The sequence below is a fragment of the Cyprinus carpio genome, unplaced genomic scaffold, assembly GCF_018340385.1.
Source record: "Cyprinus carpio isolate SPL01 unplaced genomic scaffold, ASM1834038v1 S000006694, whole genome shotgun sequence".
Taxonomy (NCBI): Eukaryota; Metazoa; Chordata; class Actinopteri; order Cypriniformes; family Cyprinidae; genus Cyprinus; species Cyprinus carpio.
Window position 1 is genome coordinate 416,746 of NW_024879306.1, and position 21,211 is coordinate 437,956.

Genomic DNA, 21,211 nt, shown 5'->3' on the forward strand with positions numbered 1-21,211 from the left:
CCAAATGTCTTTCGTGTAGAATATCTCATGCAGTTGATTAAGTGAACGTGAACAGGTGGGTGAAAACTAAACATGTGTCAGTGTAACATGCATGCCATCTTGAAAGGACAGTATTCCTTTTAAGTACCTATCCGTGTCATTAATGTTAACCAACAAAAGATGTTAAATAAATGTACACGTTAAGTAAACCTACTGTATCTAAAAAAAAAATGTTCCAGTACTTTAGTAATGTACATTTAGTTCTGGTACTAAAGTGGTGCGAAAGGCCCTTAAATCAAAAATGCCTGTCAAAATTAACACTGGTTCAAAAACACTGTCACTGCATTGCTCAGAGATGATACAAATTGAATTAAGCCTTTCATAGGTTAAATTCCTGAACCTTTCAAAATAGTTTGTTTGAGATACCTGACACAGCAACAATGAATCAACCCAGGGTTTTGTTGTTTTTTTTTGTTAGTTTTATTTTGGACTATTGATAGATGGGCAGAGTGTTTGGAAAAGCTGTCGTTTTTTAGTGACATTCTGTTTGGTACCACTAGTGGCTCAGAAATTACATACATGAAACAATCCAGAGACAAACTAAACTTGAGCTTTGAAAGAGCAATTTTCCTCTGGGATCATCTGAAAAATATGATGTCTGGAAAAATAGCTCTTAATCAATAGTGAAGTTAACACCCACTCAATTTATTCAATCAGCATCAGGTTCAGGAAGAAAGGATCTTTTCTCCATGAGTGCTATCTGGATGCATAACCCATATAAAAGATATTTTAAACCACTTAAACTTGACAAACCATCACCTCTCTATCTCTGCAATGGAGCTTACTATTACAACAAATGTCAGTTCACTCAGTGGGAGGAATAGCTCATAACGCTATGATGCCCTCAAATTTTGCTCTTCTTACTGAGACACTTTACCACCCCCAGCCATTATGATAAATGGTGATTTTTTTACTCCATGACAGATAGTGTGTGGGGCTACATGGTGATTATGTGCGGTTTCAGGTGAGATGGAGAGACAGAGTTCCACGGCGGGTCAGGCAGATGGTGTTTCCTGCACTGATTTGTGGTGATTGTCCCGCTGGCCTTGTCTTTCTAGGATTAAGTTCTTAAAATGCAAACTGTCCCACATAAACTCATCAGGCAGTTGGTACACAGGTCTCTCTCTCTGTTTATCTGTCAGTTCTCTCTTCATCTCTGTCCCTGTGTTCGTACATCTTCTGGTTTCCTTTCCATTCTGTCTTTTTCCTTCCGTCTGTTGCTGTTCATGCTTTGTCTGCCTCTCACTGTGGCTTAAAATGTTGTTAAACTCCATTCAGGGATACAGTGGCCTTAGGGATCACCGTGACATTCCATTGGGTCAGTTGACCTGTGGGCTGGCTGTCGAAACCATATTTAGATAAAAAGTAACGATGAAGTGATTTTAAATAGAAAAAATGTTTCAAAATCATCAGGCAGGCTGGCCACGCCCCAGTGGTAGAGTGTGGTGAAGACAACATACTGTAGACACAAAATAAAAGCAATTAAATGCAGCCCTGATACCAAGTAAAAATCTATTTTTATTGCTGCAGGGTTTGAACACAGGTCTCTATAGCAGTGTTTCCATCAGTGATATTTTATATTAGTTTTTATTATATTAATAATGTTCAACTTTTTATAAATTGTATTAGCAATTCTGTTACTTACGTGCTTTTGTCATATATATATATATATATATATATATATATCTAATATATATATACACACACACACACACACACACACACACACACACACACACACACACACACACACACATATACAAGTTATATATGTTTCTTTTATATTAAAATCTGTTTTAAAAACAAAATAATGAGCACATGTTAATCCTAGGCAGTTTTTCTCCCGATTTATTCCTGACTCCAGTAAATAAAAGAACAATTCAATGTCTGACTGACTGAATATGCATATTTCTTTGTAATAAATATTATTTAATTTAAAAAGATAACACATACATAGAACTCGATTCATGGCTACCATAACTCAACCTCACAACACTTTCAGTGTGGAAACCCTGTGGGTTTTTTTTTTCTTATTCTCACTCACTCGCATCCTCGATTCACTCTAGATCACCCACCTATTTCAATAGCACTGCTACAGATATATATCTTTCTCCACATGTATCTTTTTTCTCCACCTCTCCCTCCCTCTTTTTCCCTCTCTTACACAAATGCCTGGTTGTTCCACACCCACTCCTCTCCCCTGCCGCCTCAGCCCCAATCAGCATGTAGTCTCACCCGTCTTGCCAGCAGGTTGTCCATCATTCCCAATTACTGTGGCAACCGTTGCTGGCGGCAGCGGCACACACTGATCAACCGAGTGACCCTGCACACCTCCAACCTGGTTCCAACATCACAGTGTCTTCCGCACATCTGTTCCACTCTTTTCCTCACCTAGCGCCAAAAAGATAAAAAGACACTGACATGACACACCCAACATCAATCCACACAGTGCGCGAGTGTGTGTCTTAGTGTGTGTTCGGTGGATCACAGAGGAGATAAAGATGCCGAGACATTCTTTTAATGAGCACGCTTGCCCGTCTGTCATGTATTCCGTTAACAAGAACAATAGGAAGTCTCTTGTGTACAGAATTCTTAGAAGCACCCTTCATGACATTATCAACAAACATCTAAGTGATGGAATGAAGATAAGTGACAATAAATTGTGTGTTTAGTAACTAGTTTACATTAGAGTCTGCTATCTGCGCACAAACCTATGGCGTAAAAATCATCAGTTACAAATAAATGAAGTGTAATGAGAGAATAAAGCGCTGGATGCACTTTTGCTGAGAGTGATGCTGAGTTGAGTTATTCCCACCACCCATTTCTTCCCATGGTGCACAGCAATGCATTGGAATGGTGAAGCCTCCCTCTACTGGTTGGTGAAGACATTGCAGCATAGTTCTTCGAGTTCATGACCTTGATGCAAAGTAAAGTGCACAAAGTGAAGCACAGGGAAAGAGAGAGGCAGTTTCAGGACACGCATCTGGAAAGGATCTCCTACTTCCATGGCTCTCGTGGACACGTCATCAAAACTCAGCTGCGCATTCCTGTCTGGATGTTTCTTTGCACACATTTATCACCCTGCACTGACTGCAGAAAAAAACCAGCGTAATGTTTATGTCTGTGTTCACATGAGTGTGAAATGTAGCAATAATAACAGCATAACGGCAGCCGTGGTTTACGACGTAAACTTTTTTCTTTTGTTATTATATAAATATTTAATGTCAACGTGTCCAGTTTCACTATACAAATTGTTTTGATTGGATTGTTCAGTACTTTCAACATCAAAGGAAGTTAATGATACTAGATGATACTATATGATTGATTAACAATAGTGCTAAGCTTTTGAAGTTTGTGGGGATGTAATTGTTTAGGTGTCTGTCCTCTGATTAAAGGAACTGTCTAGGTTCAGCATCTGTGATTTGACCGCAGTTTCAACTCATCCTTCAGATTAAAACCAACAGCAACTGTTCAGTGTTCAGTAATGTACTTATAATGGATGTCTTAGGGGCAAGTGTGTGAGAAGCACTTCATACTAAATTTACCAGCTTTGCTTGCATTAAATTGTAAAAAAGAAAATGATCACGGTTTACACAGAGCACAGCTGTTTTCTACATTAATGAGAAGAAATAATATTGATTAGTTTGCTGAAAAATTAGCTTTTACATCACGCATTAATTATTTTTTTTTAAATTAAATTTTAAAATATATTAATTATTAAATATGAATTAAAATATATTAATTAATTATTTAAAATAGTTATTATAAATTGTAATAATATTTCACAATATTATTGTTTTTACTTTATTTTATTGTATTGCAGCCTCAGAAACAGAGAGATTGCTTTTAGAAAGACTTGCTCTGGCGAAGTCTTGCTGACCCCAAACTTTTGAAAGGTTGCATACATACTTAACGTTGGTCTGGCAGTAACAATCATCATTACTCATAGAGTTTTTTTTAAATGTTACTCACCCTCATATCATTTCAAACCCTTATGGCTTTTTTTTTTTTTTTTTTTAGCGTAACACAAATAAAAAGCTTTAAAATGCTAGTTGCTTTTTTACATTATTTCAAGCTCCAAAAAAGATCCCAAAGCATCATAAAAATCATCCATACCATCCATGTGTTTTATTCCAGGTCTTCTGAAGTCATATAATATATTTATGGTAGCAACAGAACAAAATTTATAATAGATTCTATCAAAAATTGATAAAATGTTAAATGGTGAACTATTCCTTTAGTAGTTTGTATTTACCTCATAACTTAATTTAGATATTTGGAATTTATTCATACCTTTATCAGATGCCAATAGTGAAATCAAAATGTAGATGTAGAGTGTAATGTCCTTTCATGTATGCTTTCAGTCTATGAGCCTCATTGAGCTGGGCAATCCTTCTCAGAGTCTGGAGAATGTGTGTCGCTGGGCTTTCGAACAGCAGAGGAAGGACACTAACGATAAAGATTACCATGATCACGCCATCTTTCTCACTCGTCAAGAGTTTGGACCCACAGGGATGCAGGGTAAAATCAACACACAAGCACACTAACACAGCATCATAAACCTTCAGAGATTTAAACATGTTGCTAACAAGATTAGTTGATCTTTTAAACACGAACACGTGCTCAGTTTGAAAAATGGGTATCTGTACGGACATGCCACAATGAACTTGAAATGACCTTGACTTCAGGCCTCAGACCAGTGGAAAATAAGTGTTAAAAATAACGTGTATATGTGATGAAGATGTGAGGAGGACAAACTCAATCAGGTGTTCTTATGTGTTGCTAGGTTACGCTCCTGTCACAGGCATGTGTCATCCCGTACGGAGCTGCACTCTCAACCATGAGGACGGTTTCTCGTCTGCTTTTGTCGTGGCACATGAAACCGGACACGTGTGAGTATCTGCTAAAGTATGTGAGAAGATACCTCATATATTTTCATTTGTACAGCAGTTAGTTCTGGTCCTGATTGGTTGAGCATCAATTGAACAGCTGGTTTCCACTGTTTGTGGCGCTAATTAGTGTATTAGTGGTGGGAATTTTACAGTGTTCTCTTTCTGCAAGTTACATTGAAATGTCAGTAGGTGGCAAAAAGTGATTGTCTTGTGATGAGTAAATCAGTGAATCACTGAATTGCTCACAACTGATTTATTCAACATGGATTCATTCAGTAAAGAAGTGACTGGCTGGATCTGAATTTGCATACTTCCCTACTATATAGTAGGTAAAAAGCAGTGTGTGAAAAGAGTAGTATGTTCATATTCACAGTATTGATAATATAGTAGGGCAAAAAATAAATAAATAAATAAATAAATAAAACAGATGACGTACTACTTCCAATGAGATTCTGAAGTGTGCATCTAATGGACGCTTTATTATCGCATGAGACCATGGGAGAGGTTTTGTGAATGGCAGAGAAGCAATGCATCTGACACTGGTAGGGCACATAGCAATTACAAATGTTGCATGTAAATTATATTCATACTACATACTTTCATGCTATAGTACATATTTTTTTAACAGTCGAAAAGTAATTACTTCATTCATATTATTACTTATTACTTAAGAGATTATGCGATTTTGGATGCAGCCACTATGAGTGAATCATTGAGTCATTTTCTCAATAGATTTGTTCAAAATAAAAATTAATTTCGGAACAAAACAAGTGACTGCAAATATGATTGAACCATTGATTCATTCACACAACCAATTCATTCAAAAGTCTCAAATTAACATAATTCCATAAATATGGAATCTTTTCGGACCAATGTCTTAATTAAAATGCCTAAAAATGCCAAAATAAGGAGCAAGTTGTCATCAGAAATGTAAAATGTTTGTATATATATGCATATGTGTTATAGGTTGGGGATGGAGCATGATGGGCAGGGGAATCGTTGTGGAGATGAGGTACAGATGGGGAGCATCATGGCCCCACTGGTGCAGGCTGCTTTCCACCGCTTCCACTGGTCCCGCTGCAGTCAACAGGAACTGGGCCGCTACCTGCAGTGAGTGCTAGACAGACATACACAGACAATTTTGACTAGTACATATGTGGATTATATACCATCTCATTCTGTCTCTAAAGTTCGTATGATTGTCTCCGTGATGACCCGATCGAGCCCAAATGGGAGGAGCTTCCGCACCTGCCCGGGATGGATTACTCCATGCACGAACAGTGTCGCTTTGACTTTGGGGCCGGATACATGATGTGCACAGCGGTGAGTCTTGAATTTACTGATGCACAGGCTTTTTCATTCAAGTAATGCATTATTATAATGCGATTGTAAAATCACTACGAGCATGTATAATTCTACAAGCATTCTTCCTTGACAACCATCAGCTTGCCATAACAATCACCATTTGTGGTCACTGGGTTCACCGAAGAGCACCGTGACCCAGTATGATGTGTGTTATACATGCCAATAATGCATTATGAATGGAACACAGTATTTTTTATGTTAAGTGATTGAGTTTTGATATCTGTACATGCCAAAGGGAAAAGGCTTAATGGAACAGAATAGTGCACCAAAAATGTTCAGTCTCTCACTATTTTACTCATTCTCATGTTGTTTCAAACCTGTATGACTTTCTTTCTTCTGTGGAGCACAAAAGTAGGAGATTTAAAGCTTTTTTTCAAGCTTTTTTTCATGCACTTTATTCCAAGTCTTCTGAAATAATGCAAGTTATAGAGACTGAAATTTAAGTCACCGTTCACTGCTGTAGCTCTTTTTGGCAAGTTCAGCAGAGCAGCACTGATTCATTAACAAGTACTTCTTTTGTGATCTTTTTTATTAATTTATTGCTTATTTATTATTTTTGCAATAATTCTGCAAGTTTAAAGTCTTGTGCATGTTCCAAAAAAAAAAAAAAAAAAAAAAAAAAAAAATCATACGGGTAAACATGAGAGAGAGTGAATGATGAAACTATTTTTATTTTTGAGTGAACAATTCTTTTAGTGAATAAGAGAAGAACCAGGTTTTAAAACTACTCCATAGCACATTAGCTGGTTTTATTTGATGAGCACCAAATTTCAAATTGATGTTACTCGTCTATAGGAGAGAAAATGCAGGGCTGTAATTACACTGTTTGCAGTTCACTGTTGGGAATAAAACTGATCAGAAAATCAAAACCAGATGGCATGAGTTTGATATCACTTGATAAACTGGATAAAAATGATTTCAAGAATCATTTCTGCTCACAAAATGAGATTCCAGTTGAACAGCACTGCTTGGACTGTACTTCACTGTCTTGTTAAACCATTCCCTTAGCTGCAAAAGGTGGGGCAATCAGGAGCCCAGGTAAGGTGTTCTCCTCAGTCACAATGTGGCCTCTTTCATTTGAACTTGGTTCAATTCAAATGGTCTTATTGTTAATCATTAAATGTTATTGGTTGGTGTTGAACTCATTGTCATTTTGCAGACACATACGCAGCAGGATACTAAACCCATGGTTGTTTCTGAATTAATTGACATTCACAAACATCAAAAGGGATGCTTGAGTTAAAATATATATATATAATTAAAATCATATTTGGCTTGTACTTCAGTTTCTAAAGATAAATATAAAAAATTTGTGAACAAAAATGCACAAATTGATGTTATATACTGTATGTACAATAATATGCACATGAATACTCAAACAATGAGCAATTTCCACACATGGGAATTGCATTAGGATAAAGCATAACAGGGGGTTCATCCACCCAGAACAGAAGTCCCACCACTAAGTGAACGATTTACTATACAGTAGACAACTTTACAGTTTAGGTAACACATTTTTTGTATGGAATAACTGATATAAGTGCTTTAGCAAAAACATGAGTGGCATATTTCTGCTTCTAAACATTCTGGAATGCCTTACCTCTAGACTTCAGTTGAAAAACACTAGTGTAAACTATTTTTTTTGTCTGTTTTTCAAACTGAAGGATAAAATTATTCTCTGTTGTAATACTGTAGATCTCAAACCTCTTTTGAACATTCATTTAATGTCAAGTTAACCAGGTCATTGCAGTCTGGTGACATTTCAGAGAGTTTTCTACATTTATTAGAAAAGATATCCATGAATAGATTGCTGAATGAGGCAGGTTTAATCATACAGTTCTCAGAAGCATCTAAAAATCTTTACAGGTGCTAAATAATCGTCTAGCTATTGGCCTAGCAATCTTTTCGCTATTTAGCTTGGCAAACTCTAAACAATATTCAAACTGAGACAACAGTAGCAGCCAGCTGGCTACTGCTGAAAACTGCGAGCCATTATTTTGCACTTGGTGTCTTGATGTGTTTAAAATGCTTGTTGGGTTTAGGATCCTGCTAAATGTAGTGTCATCATTAGTACCTCAGCCAGAGATTCTGCTCTTGTCTACTACGCCTCTCAGAGGAAGGAAAACAAAGAGAGATTTTGCTCAACGTTTGACCTTAACTGAGGCCATATCCCATCACTGCCCAGCATTCTGTTGTCTAACTGTACTGCTGGTCACAGGCTGCATCATAAATAAAAGAGTTTTCGTCATTGTTTTGATTTGCCTGCATGAGATTGCTTTGTTACATAAATGCAACCTGCCCATGAATTAAAATATATTATGATGTTTTCTCAACTGTTATAATATTGTTATATTTTATCTTATATTAAATAAAAATTTTTTACTATATATATATATATATATATATATATATATATATATATATATATAGAGAGAGAGAGAGAGAGAGAGAGAGAGAGAGGAAAGAGAGATTAACTTGTAATGAATGAATTTATTATTATTATTATTATTATTATTATTATTATAGTAACAATTTATTTGCAATTTATTAAAAAGTGTCTGTTTAATTGACTTTTTCTCAATTATTAGAAATTTACATTTTAATAGTGGTATTTGTACATCATTTTAATGAACAGTTGTTCAGCGAGTTTGAGAAAAAATTTTCTTCTCTCTGTTCCTCTGTTTCTCAGTATCGCCCCTTTGACCCTTGTAAGCAGCTTTGGTGTGCTCACCCAGACAACCCCTTCTTCTGCAAGACCAAAAAAGGTCCACCTATTGATGGAACAAAATGCGATGATGGGAAGGTACCACTCAGCCTTTCATGCAGATTCATCCTGAGGTGTTAGACTCACTTGCTTCCTCTGTGTTTATGTGGTTGCCCTGCTCTCTTCCTCTCTCAGCACTGTTTTCAAGGCAACTGTATGCATCTAACTCCAGACATCATAAAACTGGACGGAAATTGGGGGACGTGGAGTGAGTTTGGCGCCTGCTCTCGCCCCTGTGGAAGGGGACTACAGTTTCGCACCCGAGATTGTGACAATCCGCTGTCTGTATATCTATCTATCTATCTATCTATCTATCTATCTATCTATCTATCTATCTATCTATCTATCTATCTATCTATCTATCTATCTATCTATCTATCTATCTATCTATCTATCTATCTATCTGTTGGCTAGTCTAATTTTTTTCATATGTAGCTTTTTTCCCCCCACTTCCTTTAACCTCCTCCAGTCCAGCTAACGGTGGACGTACTTGCTCCGGCCCAAGCTATCAGTTCCAGATGTGTAATACACATGAGTGTGAGGACCTGTACCATGACTACAGAGCCGAGCAATGTAGCATGATGGACAACAAGTTTGAGTACCAGAATACCTGGCACCACTGGCTGCCTTATGAACACTCGACCGTAAGTAATACGGCAAATTTCATGGACCACATAGAGTTGAAAACAGCTTTTCTTCAGTAAAAAAAAAAAAAAAAGATGCCTTGAAAACTTATTATGATGTAAATAAATTATGTAAATAATTTGTGGATGGCCCTATTGTAAGTTTTTCAAGTTTGGCTTGCAATGAACTGCCCAAAATACTTTTCACTCCGCACCGTACAGTCTATCAGAAGCAGAGGTCAGCAATTTGGCAAATGCCAAAACATCTTAAATATCAACGCAACAGAACATTTGACTTTGTTTTTATATGTGAAGTTTATTTAAATGAATATAATGTAGTTTGATTTAAAAATATTTATTTTAATTACATTATTTTTATTTTATTTAAAGCTTACTTAGATTGTTTCCTACTCCTGTACTGCACAGAGCTCAGATTGTCAGCCAGGCCTGTAACCGGGCTGATGTAATCTGTCTCTTCACACAGCTGTTTCTCACTTACACAGTGGGTACACATGAAATTATGATTATATTAAAACCCCCCTCTTTTTTTCCACATGTACTTCTACACCATTCATGACATCACTTAGAGACAATCCCTCCAGAGTTATTAGTGCTGTGGACATCTGCCTTAGTCTTATGATCAACGCAGGCACATTCAAAGTAATTCTCAAATAAAGAGATACTTTTTAAGCCTTTTTTTTTGTTTTGTTTGTTTGTTTGTACTGTCCTGTCAATTACGACTGAACTGCAGAATAATTCACAAAAGAATGTTTGTGGTTTATGTCTCATACAGTAAAATGGGCTTGGTACCTTTGATCAGATGAGATAAACATTTTTACTCTTAGGAGAAATGTACTCTGTTGATCTTGAATTTGATTTGTGTGGGTTTGGGTTTTTTGAGAGGAATAAAGTACTTGTTTTACTTGTACTTTTTCCACACAGAGTGAAATTAAATGCTTTTAAATTACTGGGACATTCAACAGGCGTCACATTGTTCATGGATGTGTGTTGGTCTTTATGAAAAATTTACTTGGACGTAATTCTGGAACAGAAGTGTCCAGTTTTTGGATTAGCTGGGAAACTGTGTGGGATGATATAATGTACAATGCTCTTGTAAATACTTTTAAAGAGACCTTTTTTGTTGTATTGTATAAACCATGCAATAATGTTATCGAACTATCCTCTTTAGGACAAAAATGTAATAGATGTGGAATTTTTTTCAAAACATTTTGTACATTAAAATGGTATATGATCAACATTTATTTTATTTTACTTTATTATTTTCTTAATTAAAATTATAACTTTTATATTATTCTTAGAATTCAAGATCTTCTAAATCCTTATAAATATGCACTAAATCCCAATTCATCACTCAAGGATCTCCCTTTTCTTGTTTTCCATAGCTAAGCAACGCTGCAAATTGTACTGTCAATCCAAAGAGACGCGAGCTGTAGTCAACATGCAGACTCAGGTGGAACCTGGAACACGCTGCTCCTACAAAGATCCCTACAGTGTGTGCGTGTACGGAGACTGTGAGGTAAATAGCTGTGTGTACCTCTTGTAAATGTTTGTGTCAAGTGGCCTGTTGCTCACAGTCTCTCTCTCCCTTCAGAAAGTGGGCTGTGATAATGTGGTTGGATCAGGTCTACAGGAAGATAAGTGCGGTGTCTGCGGGGGAGACGGAACCAAGTGCAAGACTCACAAGTTTAACTTCACCTTTGTAGAGAAGAAAGGTACGTCTCCACAACACACATATAGGCTCTGTTCCAACACCTGGCATAGGAAGGATTTTAAGGCATCACAGACCCAGTTCAGACACAGTGGCTCTTCCAAACATAGGCATAATTATACAACCTCCTAAGATACCTTCTTTTGGCCAAATTCTTTGCAAGGCAATCCCGTAACACACTGCAATTTGCAAGGTCAGTGTAAGAAAAAAAAACAAGAAACAAATGTTGGTTTCAAATTCATTAACTTAATGCTGAAAAGTAGTGATGTATGATTCCGAAACACTGCTTTGTGAAGCTGCCACATGAGTCACGTGATTTCAGTAAACAAAACTTTGTTACATCATAACTGTTTCAATGTTTATATGGTTTTTACCATTTTTAAAAACACATTTGTATAATAAAAGCAAGAGTTGTAGTTAATAGTCTAATATTGGCCCGATTATTCAAGCCCTGCAATTTAATAAAATAACACATACAGACAGTTCATATTTGATGGTATTAGAAAATTTGGAAAAGCTTTGTTTCTTCCACCACTACTGAAAAGTTGTCATGTCTCTGTTCTGTTTAAATTAAACCATTTTGCATTTACTTTTATTTAATCACATTTTTTTTTGTATTAAAGTATTGGAGTGAAGTAATAGTGATTTGGAAATGTTTTGCATTTGGTTTAGGTGTCATTAAAGTGCTTGAAGTTCCCAGAGGGGCAAGACATCTCTTAATTCAGGAACTTAATGGAACTACTCACATTTTAGGTAAAGCCTGATCATTTCTTGTAGTTTTTCATACATTTAGCACTATGCTTGTTTGATTGCAGCTCTTTTTCTCCATTTTTTCATTGAATAGCTGTCAGGAATAAAGCGTCAGGTGATTTCTTTCTCAACGCACGTGGAGACTACCCAGAGACACGCTCAGTTATTGAGAAAGGTCTGGAATGGGAGTATGAAAATAAAAACAACAAGGACACCATTCAAACCAGCGGACCCTTGAAAAACGATGTGGTTGTCATGGTAATCTCCTGTAGGAACTCAAACACACACATAAGTGGACACACAACTTGTCTTAATTGATCGTCTTTAATTGTGCAATTGTTTACTAGTTCCGAATGCATGGATCGGCCAAGGTGAAGGTGTCGATCAAATACATCACTGACAGTGACAGACTGAGCGACGGTGCCAATGAGAATAACATGGTCCCTGATAATGCGGTGCCATACTCCTGGGTGGTGAAGAGATGGACACCTTGTTCCAAGACCTGTGGAGGAGGTAGTTCACTGTAACCACAATATCTTGTTTGGAAGTAGTTTGATAAAGATACAGACAGTTAAGTTTCCCCTACATCTCTCAGTTTCTGCTATAATTGATCCTTTGCCAAGTCCTGCCTTAAAAACATTAGTGACCAATCCTACCTTAGCAACTGTTACTGTCCACTATATATAGAGCACTGCAGTGATGACGTGTTTTGAAAGCCAACCTGTAGGTCAGCATCACTCTGGTTCCCTCAACAAAAACCCAATAGGGTTTTTCTGTTGGCTTTTCAATTATTACAGAAAATAGGCCCTATGACCAACAAAAGTTGATGACTGTTACACGGTTTGTTCGTCATTATCATCTTCACAACTTTTATGAATTTTGAAAGTCTAAAAACAATCACCAGAAGTAAAAACTAGAATGTTAACTTACATTATTTGCATAATTATGGATTAATAGTGTATATTGTTTTGCTTTTCTCTTTTGATGTTCATGAGTATTTCCTCCACTACCTTCTTATGGACAGGTATTCAGATGACGCGTTATGGCTGCCGTAAAAACGCAGAGATGAGGATGGTCCATCGCAGATTTTGTGAGAAACTCAAGCAGCCTCCGCCCCTGTTTAGAGACTGTTACCAGAGAGAGTGTGCTCAGCCCATGTGAGTGTGTGGGAGTTTTTTATTCACATTTTCAGTTTTGGGGGCAACACAAGGGATTACTTTTTTTTGAAGTAACAACAATTGGATTGGATGCTGTAATAATTAGTACCTCATATATATATATATATATATATATATATATATATATATATATATATATATATATATATGCAGAAAAGTGCATGCAAATTACACATAAATCTTCATTTGTCAAAATATTTACATTTGATTGAAATATACGTTTCCTGTTATTTAACATATCTAAAACATTACAGTGATGTTTAATAATGTATTTTATAATTTTATAAAAATGTGTAGTTAATACATTTAATATACATTAATACATAAAAAAAAATTATACTTAATATCTTATTATGAATAACATTTAAAAAAAGTAGCATTACTTTTATAACTAGCATTCTCTAGCACTACATTTTGTGGTATGGTTTTCTTCAACTACAGTATAGTTTATCTAGTTTATTTCCAGTAGATGTCACTGTGACACTGTTGTTTCTTGTATCACACATGACACTTTGACACCTGTTTTTCTTGATAAACTTTGACTGATTGTCTGTGTCTATGTGTTTAGCTGGGTGGCTGGAGAGTGGGGTGAATGCAGTAAGTCTTGTGGGAAGACTGGCACTCAGACACGCTCTGTACGCTGCATCCAGCCTCTTGTCGACGGCAAGATCAAATCTATCCGCAGCCGTTATTGCAGTGATGAGCGCCCAGAGTCGCGCAGAGAGTGCAATCGCAACCTGTGCCCTGCTGAGTGGAGGCTGGGCCCCTGGTCACAGGTACAGACATCTGACATACTGTGTTTCCATAGGTCTGAGCGTGGGTTAGTTTGATAAACATTTAGCATAAAAATAATGAATGTTTGCTTGTGTGTGTGCTGTTGTAGTGCTCAGTGACATGTGGTAATGGTACGCAGGAGAGGCAGGTGCTTTGTCACACCCGTGACAACACCATTGGACTGTGTCTGGACTCCAAACCAGCTGCATTAAGACCCTGCAGAATGGATCCCTGCCCAAGTGCGTATTTGATTATGTGCTCACATTTTCAGTAACTTTCATTAAGGCTGAAATAACAACCTGAAACCTCTAACAGATCAGTACATTCAAAATTAAAGTCAACATGAAGTGCTGTTCACAGCCTATTTTAAATTGATAAATTTCTGAGTGCAGAAAGATATTAAACTAGAAAAAATATAGGGCAGGACTTGAGAGCCATTGACAATTGGTTAAATCATTAAAAGTGGGTGTTACATACCAAAACGGAGTCAGATGGTTGGTGGGAAAGGATTAGGATGTATCTAACTGGTTAGACTTTACACTAAGGATGTGTAAATCTAACATTAAATCCAGTGAACAATATTTAAAGCATGTATTAATTTTTCGTAAGATTTGGTATTCAGTGTCACACGATACATCAGAAATCATTCTAATATGCTGATTGGTGCTCAAGAAACAGTTCTTGTTTGATGAGCATTGTTGAAAACAGTTGTGCTGCTTAATACTTTTTTCAGTATTCTTTGAAATCTTTTGTAGCATCATAAATGTCTTTACTGCCAGTTTTGATCAATTTAATGCATCTTTGCTGAACAAAGGTTTAAATTCTTTAAAAAAAAATATATATAAAAAAAAACACTCATTGATCCCAACAATGAACATAACAATGAACTACAGTTATATACTGGATTAATAAATCCTGTAAAATTTCTATCCATAATTTGGAGGATAAATGATAATATGCAATGACAGTTTTATATGTCATCTTCCAAGTTCTAGTCAGAAGTCGTAGATATCGAATATCGATTTTCATTTCATGTTGATGAAGACAAAAATATATGAAACCAAGTTTAGACAATTGGGATTATTCGAATGTACACATACTAATGATCTGTCAAGCATGCTTATTAATGTTATTAATGAAAGTTGTATTATCTGTACTAGTTTTTGCAGAAATAACAGCTTAATTCATAACATGAATGAATACACTAATATAGTTGATGGGATTTTTCTTTCTTTCTCTCACATTTTCTTTGTTTCCCGGGCTTTCTTTTTCCCAATCCCTCTCCCACATACAACAGGGAGCACTTCCGACTTCAACAAGCACGGCAACTTCCTGATACAGTGGTTGTCGCGTCACGACCCCAAATACCCTGTGCAGAGGATGTCAAGTAAAGCGTCTCTCTCCAGCCACGTTGTGGCACTGCGCTGTCTCACCTCTCTCAGCTGGACCTTCCCTCTGTCTATCTGCCTGGCTTTACAAGGCAAACTCCCCTGACTGCCTCCCTCTTCCGAGGCTTGCACGCTTCTTTTTCCTGGGTGGTGGTCCTCTTTTATGGGGCGTTTCCGATAGGGGGAGGTTTCTCTGTTTCTCTCTCTCTGTCTCTCGCTCTATCTCTCTCTCTCCTTTGTGGAGCTCTGTGTTGTGAACGCTGGCCAGTAAGAAATTGTTGACAAAACAAAACATGTAAAAAATTTGGGGGATGTTTGTTAAAGGAGGGGCTTTGTGATTGGACGGGCAGCTTGCGGAGCTAATGATTGCGCTGAGGTTTCTGCAGGGGCGACGCGTTTGTTTGAATCACTGCCCTCTGTAAGCTGTTTCCATATGGCTCACGCTCTCAAGGTGGACGCCGTTTTACAGAGGCGCCGCCTGAGCTGCAAGTGTGAAGGGGGAAAAATAAACATGAAAAGTGGCTAAAAGATTAAAAAAGAAAAAAAAAGAAAAAAAAAACTAAAGCTTTATTGTGAATGTGAACTTGTCACAATGAGGAAATCTTTGCTAAGTGCTCATTTCACATCCTAGTTCATTCTTGAAAACCGATGGGACAAAAACAAACACTCAAACTAACAAATTAAGTGTTAACATGGGACGTACTGTTGAACCGCCATCGTACATGTTGGTGGTCGATGGTGAACATGAGGTGGAACTTGCTAAACAGGGTCGCTTTACTACACACGTTCGAATGCCATAACCACCTCCTCCTCCATCCTCTCTTTGACTGTTAACAAACTCAATAAATGCAGCTTATTTGTGCTTGCAGACTTTAAACAAACATATAAATATATTTGTATTTATATATGACTATAAATCTATATGGGTACCAATAATATGAAATATTAATAATTTGTTTTACCATGAATAAGCTGTAGCTTATTAGCCTAGCATTTTGACTGCTATTGATCGCTTTAATTCTTGACTGTTACGTGTATTTTTTTATTGATTTTACATAAATACAGAACTATTGCTATTTAATAACAGAGTTTAAGTGTTTTGGGGGAAGGGGAAGACCTATATTATGCAGGACTCACTCAGCCAGTTGCCTCTCGGTTTTTTTCTGAGAGTTGTGGTTTCATTTTATCGGATTCATGCACATTAAATATCTCCACATTGTGATGAGTGATGTGCGTTTTCGTCATGCCTTTGTGTGTGTGAGCATTTCCGACACACGTGTGCGTGCGTGTACGTCTGCCAGCATGTGTTTTTAACGATGGTTACCAGTGGCCATACAAAAGACGACACATAAATATACCTCATGAACTTTCATCCACATACACAGGGGGTGGGGCCAAAGAAGAGCGTAAGAACAATGCCTTACACTATGTTTGAATGTATCGGCATGTATCTGTGAAAGTGATGGCTTAGCACACAGAAACCAGAGGCAGCTTCAAACAAAACCTGAATTAGAACCAACCGATTAATCAATAATCACACACATCCGAAAACAGTGGCTAACTCATTGGATACGGAGAGCGTTTTAGTGGAAACCTACACTCAGCATCTCTTTATCACTTCAGACATGTCATTGTATCGTGAAACACATTTCTGTTGTGACTATGTAGCGAGCTATCCGAATAAACATTGGTGTTTACTGTATTTAATAACATTTATGACTGTTATCTCCTTACTTATAAGAAAAAAATGCTAATATTATATACTTTGAGTAACTGTCATGTTACTTCACTGGCCCAATTGCGTCTTGGCTGGCTGTTGTGGGGGAAAATGTCTGGGGAACATTCAGATGGACTTACGTGCACTGCGTCTATATGCACTTTGATTTATCAGGGAAACTTTATTAATGTTTTGTAAATGTTTAATATATGACACTTGTATGTGCCATGCCAGTTTTTACATCATCATGGAAATCCTGTATTTTATTTAACCAATGACCTATTTATTTATTTACTGTTCATCTGAATTACCAATGGATTAATTGTTCTCAAAGTAATGAAGTGTTTAACCAAAGTTACTGTGAACTTGTACCTTTCAATACAGTTGATTTATTTTTCTGAAGAAGACAACTCTATCTGTATGTTTAAATGGGGGCGGGAGTGCATTTCATTGTTTACGTTTCTGTCATGATCAACTGCAAAAGTAGGAATAAAAAAGTGTCATGAAAATGGGAAAGAAAAAAAAATCTTTTGGCTTTTTCTTGCCTGTGTTGTCACTCTGCTTTCTGTCTGTTTTTCTGTGACAAGTGGGATTTTTTTTCCAGTTACTTTAAAGGTGCACTACAGAACATTGGCCTCTCTTTCACCATCTCTGGTAGAAGTGCAGGTTATTTTGCAGAAAAAGAGTTTTATTCCTACGTTCATTGTGCTACAAGTATAAAGCTACTGTAGTGAATCAGGGTAAAGAAAAAACACTGATATTTGTAATGTATTCACAGAATAATGTGTTTTTCCAGTGCAATGACAGAGTTTTTTCATGCACCTGTCAATATTTAGATTTTGGGCTTTTTGGCTTTTCATTAAGTGTTTTTTTCAGACTTATGGAAAGAAAACATCCAAAACACAGTGTTAAGTGTTTGTTTTATAGCACTTTATCTATTTGTGTCAATAGATTTCAATTACAATACATATTTTTAAAGGCCGTTTTCTCAAAATGAGTTTTTTCTCCAACTCTGAGCCATAAATCTCCACTTCAGTGGTATTTACACACACCAAACTTTACATATTTATTCCTGTCTATATTCTGAAGGTTTTTACAGAGGGATTTGTTCATATATAATTTTCTTGATTATATACAACATTTTATTCCCCAAAAAATTGTGAAAATATATTGTTTTCTAGCTGTTCAAAGTTTTTTTCTGAATTATGGAGTGACAAAAAGTGATACCCAGAATTCCTTCTGTAAAAACATTTGACTCTAGTATGTCAAAAAAATTAAACAAGAATTTTGAAACTGACTTCATCCAGTGTTCAGATTTTTGTACTAGAAATTTATGCAAATTAGCGCTTATTTCATTAAATAATGCCTCATTTGCATATTTAAATATAACATTTTAGAAAACTTGTAATACAAAAAATGTTTGCAATTATCAATGTAATCAATCAACTTGGTAAGTAAGGTGATAACTATTAGTTAATTTTTTTACCCTATTCACCTGCAGTGTCTCGCCTTACCAAATTTTACCAAATACCCTGCTCTCAGCTGTCAGCCATTGAAAATCCTTTTGACATTCACCAATTTTTGGAGAATCTTGCAAAATGTTTTAGCTAACAATTATATAAATAAATACAATCCATATTCAGAACAACCACATTCATAATCCATAAATAACCACATTCAAAAGGAAAACAAAAGAAAACTGCATGTTTACCTCACATGTTTAGTCCTGTGGTATGCATCTATATGCCTGTCTTTGCAGGCTTGCTTAATGGTCAGTTCATAACTCTGTTTCTTACTTTGCTTCATCTTCTAATGCTTCTCTTTGTTTTTTCTTTTCTTTTTCATTTCTGCTTATTTCTTACTCAAGCAAACTTGTTAAAAGCATGAGAAGCTTAGAAGACGCATATCTAGTTAGCTTACATATCGTCATTAAGCTCCTCTTTATACATACACATCATAGATTGTAAAAAATGGAGACTTGATCTGAACTTTAAATTTAGTTTTGATCATGTAAACAAATGTATTTAGCTTGTTGCGGTGATGTTATCATATATTTGACTACAGTTGGATTTCAATGTACATACATACTCTATGTCTTATCGTGCACCTCGCTTGTTTTGCAGAACGTTGTCACGGTGACCGTTCTGCATTCTGTCGCATGGAGGTGCTGCAGCAGTATTGCTCCATGCCGGGCTTCCAGCGCATGTGCTGCAAGTCCTGCAAGGTTGGCAATTCCACAAAGACCACTGTGACCTCAAGTAAGCCACCATCTAAATCAAAAGTCACCAATACCCAAACTCCTACACGCACCACGTGGACCTCCACGGCAGCCTTTTTGTCGTCTACAGAAGGGAAAAGTGTCACATCTGTGAGCACACCTTGGTTATATACAGCCTTGGCAACGTCAGCTCATACTCACGGATATACAACAGCGCCCTTTTATCTATATACTACAACTCCTATCTATAAGCACGCTACTTCACAACAGAGCACATCCTTTGCCATTACTACACCATCTAGGATCATATCTGCACCTGGAAATGACATGACCGAATTACCTGTTAGCACTGTTTCTGCAGCAACAAGGATTTCATCTGCACCAAACAGCACCAAATTACCTGTCAGCACTGTTTTCCCCATCATTTACAGTGATCTGAATGAAGATACTCTCTATCCCAGCACCACCGTCCAGTTTATAGAGTTTGATGAGAGTAGTGGTGCACCAGATGTGGACAGCAGTGCGGTATTGCAGTCAACAACAGTGAATGGTGTGAATGAAAGCGTATTAACAACCTCAGTCAATGTGGACACCAGCATCCCAGTGACATCTACAGCAGAGGTGTTAACAACCACTAAAGAACGTGCACCTCTGGTACCAACCTCTATAACTACAACTTCCAGTACACCACTGTCCAGTACAACAGCATCCGACACAGAGAAGACGAGCGGACGACCGAATAAAGTGGAAGAAGCGAGTGAGAGCAATGCTATTGATATACTGTATCAAATAATCCCATTGGACAACGAGTTTCCTGTGAATAACATCATCCCCAGGAGAGGTCGAGTGTTTCTGCGTGAGAAAACACGGAATAAGCGCATCCAAGAACTGCTTGAGGAGAAGCGAAACTTTTTAAGGAGGATGAAAAGAGCACAGGGGATTTGAACCCTGTCCAGTTTCTCTTATAGAGATACAGCTGCCAAATTCAACTTTTGAATCCAGATTTCATCTTGGTACTTGGGTCAAGAACTGGAAAATGGCCAAAATATTGCAGTGAACTGATGCTTTTCCCTCTTTTAATGACATGGCAAACTGATCTTTGTGGGAAAAAAACCACTAGCAAGTGTTTGCACAGTTACTATGAACCTCAACAATGTCCCTTAGGAGCTTTCACTGAAGGATCTTCTAATTCAAAGTGATTTATCATTTTAAAGGCTTAGTTCAGCTGAAAATTTTAATTCTGTCATCATTTATTCAACCTCATGTCTTTCCAAACCTGTATGGCTTTCTTCCTGCCATGGAACACAAAAAACGAGATTTAGCAATTTTTTTACACCATTTTTTACATTAAATAGGTGAATGGTAGTGAGGAGCTGTGAAACTCCAAAAATTACAATAACACGTCAAACAAGTCATCTTTGCAAGAAACTATTCATTTTTCACAGATAGTATCATAAATAAATTACAAATCTTTAAAATCACTCATATTCCAGGATATTCACATATGGTTCATTAAGATTTTTATAGTTCTGAAACCTTGACTGCTTCTTGTCCCAATCCCCTTTCAATGAATGGAAAAAAGCAGCATGAAGAAGAATGGGAAGTCAACAAGAGGGGGAGTGAATGATGATATAAATTTCATGTTTGGGTGATCTAAAAATCATAGAAAGATAATTGGGAAAATTATCATTTGCACAAATCTGTGCTTCTCAACATGTTTTTGCCCAAATATGCTCACTGACCAATACAGACGATAGGCACATACTGTATTATT

The 21,211-nt window shown here is 36.8% G+C and overlaps 1 protein-coding gene across 1 annotated transcript in view; it reads left to right on the plus strand.

Moving 5' to 3' along the window:
* The window catches only part of LOC109053459 (A disintegrin and metalloproteinase with thrombospondin motifs 2-like), an 80,299-nt gene extending 59,567 nt beyond the window's left edge, over positions 1–20,732 (plus strand). Inside the window, exons 4-20 of the mRNA XM_042755375.1 lie at positions 4,404–4,560; positions 4,826–4,931; positions 5,898–6,041; positions 6,122–6,254; positions 8,986–9,099; positions 9,196–9,341; positions 9,530–9,708; positions 11,087–11,220; positions 11,296–11,416; positions 12,085–12,165; positions 12,257–12,420; positions 12,510–12,675; positions 13,187–13,319; positions 13,909–14,116; positions 14,224–14,353; positions 15,412–15,501; positions 19,343–20,732. Of these exons, the coding sequence (XP_042611309.1) occupies positions 4,404–4,560; positions 4,826–4,931; positions 5,898–6,041; positions 6,122–6,254; positions 8,986–9,099; positions 9,196–9,341; positions 9,530–9,708; positions 11,087–11,220; positions 11,296–11,416; positions 12,085–12,165; positions 12,257–12,420; positions 12,510–12,675; positions 13,187–13,319; positions 13,909–14,116; positions 14,224–14,353; positions 15,412–15,501; positions 19,343–20,382 (3,246 nt within the window). The 3' untranslated portion in view covers positions 20,383–20,732. The remainder of the gene's footprint in view (positions 1–4,403; positions 4,561–4,825; positions 4,932–5,897; positions 6,042–6,121; positions 6,255–8,985; positions 9,100–9,195; positions 9,342–9,529; positions 9,709–11,086; positions 11,221–11,295; positions 11,417–12,084; positions 12,166–12,256; positions 12,421–12,509; positions 12,676–13,186; positions 13,320–13,908; positions 14,117–14,223; positions 14,354–15,411; positions 15,502–19,342) is intronic.
* Positions 20,733–21,211: the final 479 nt, after the last annotated feature.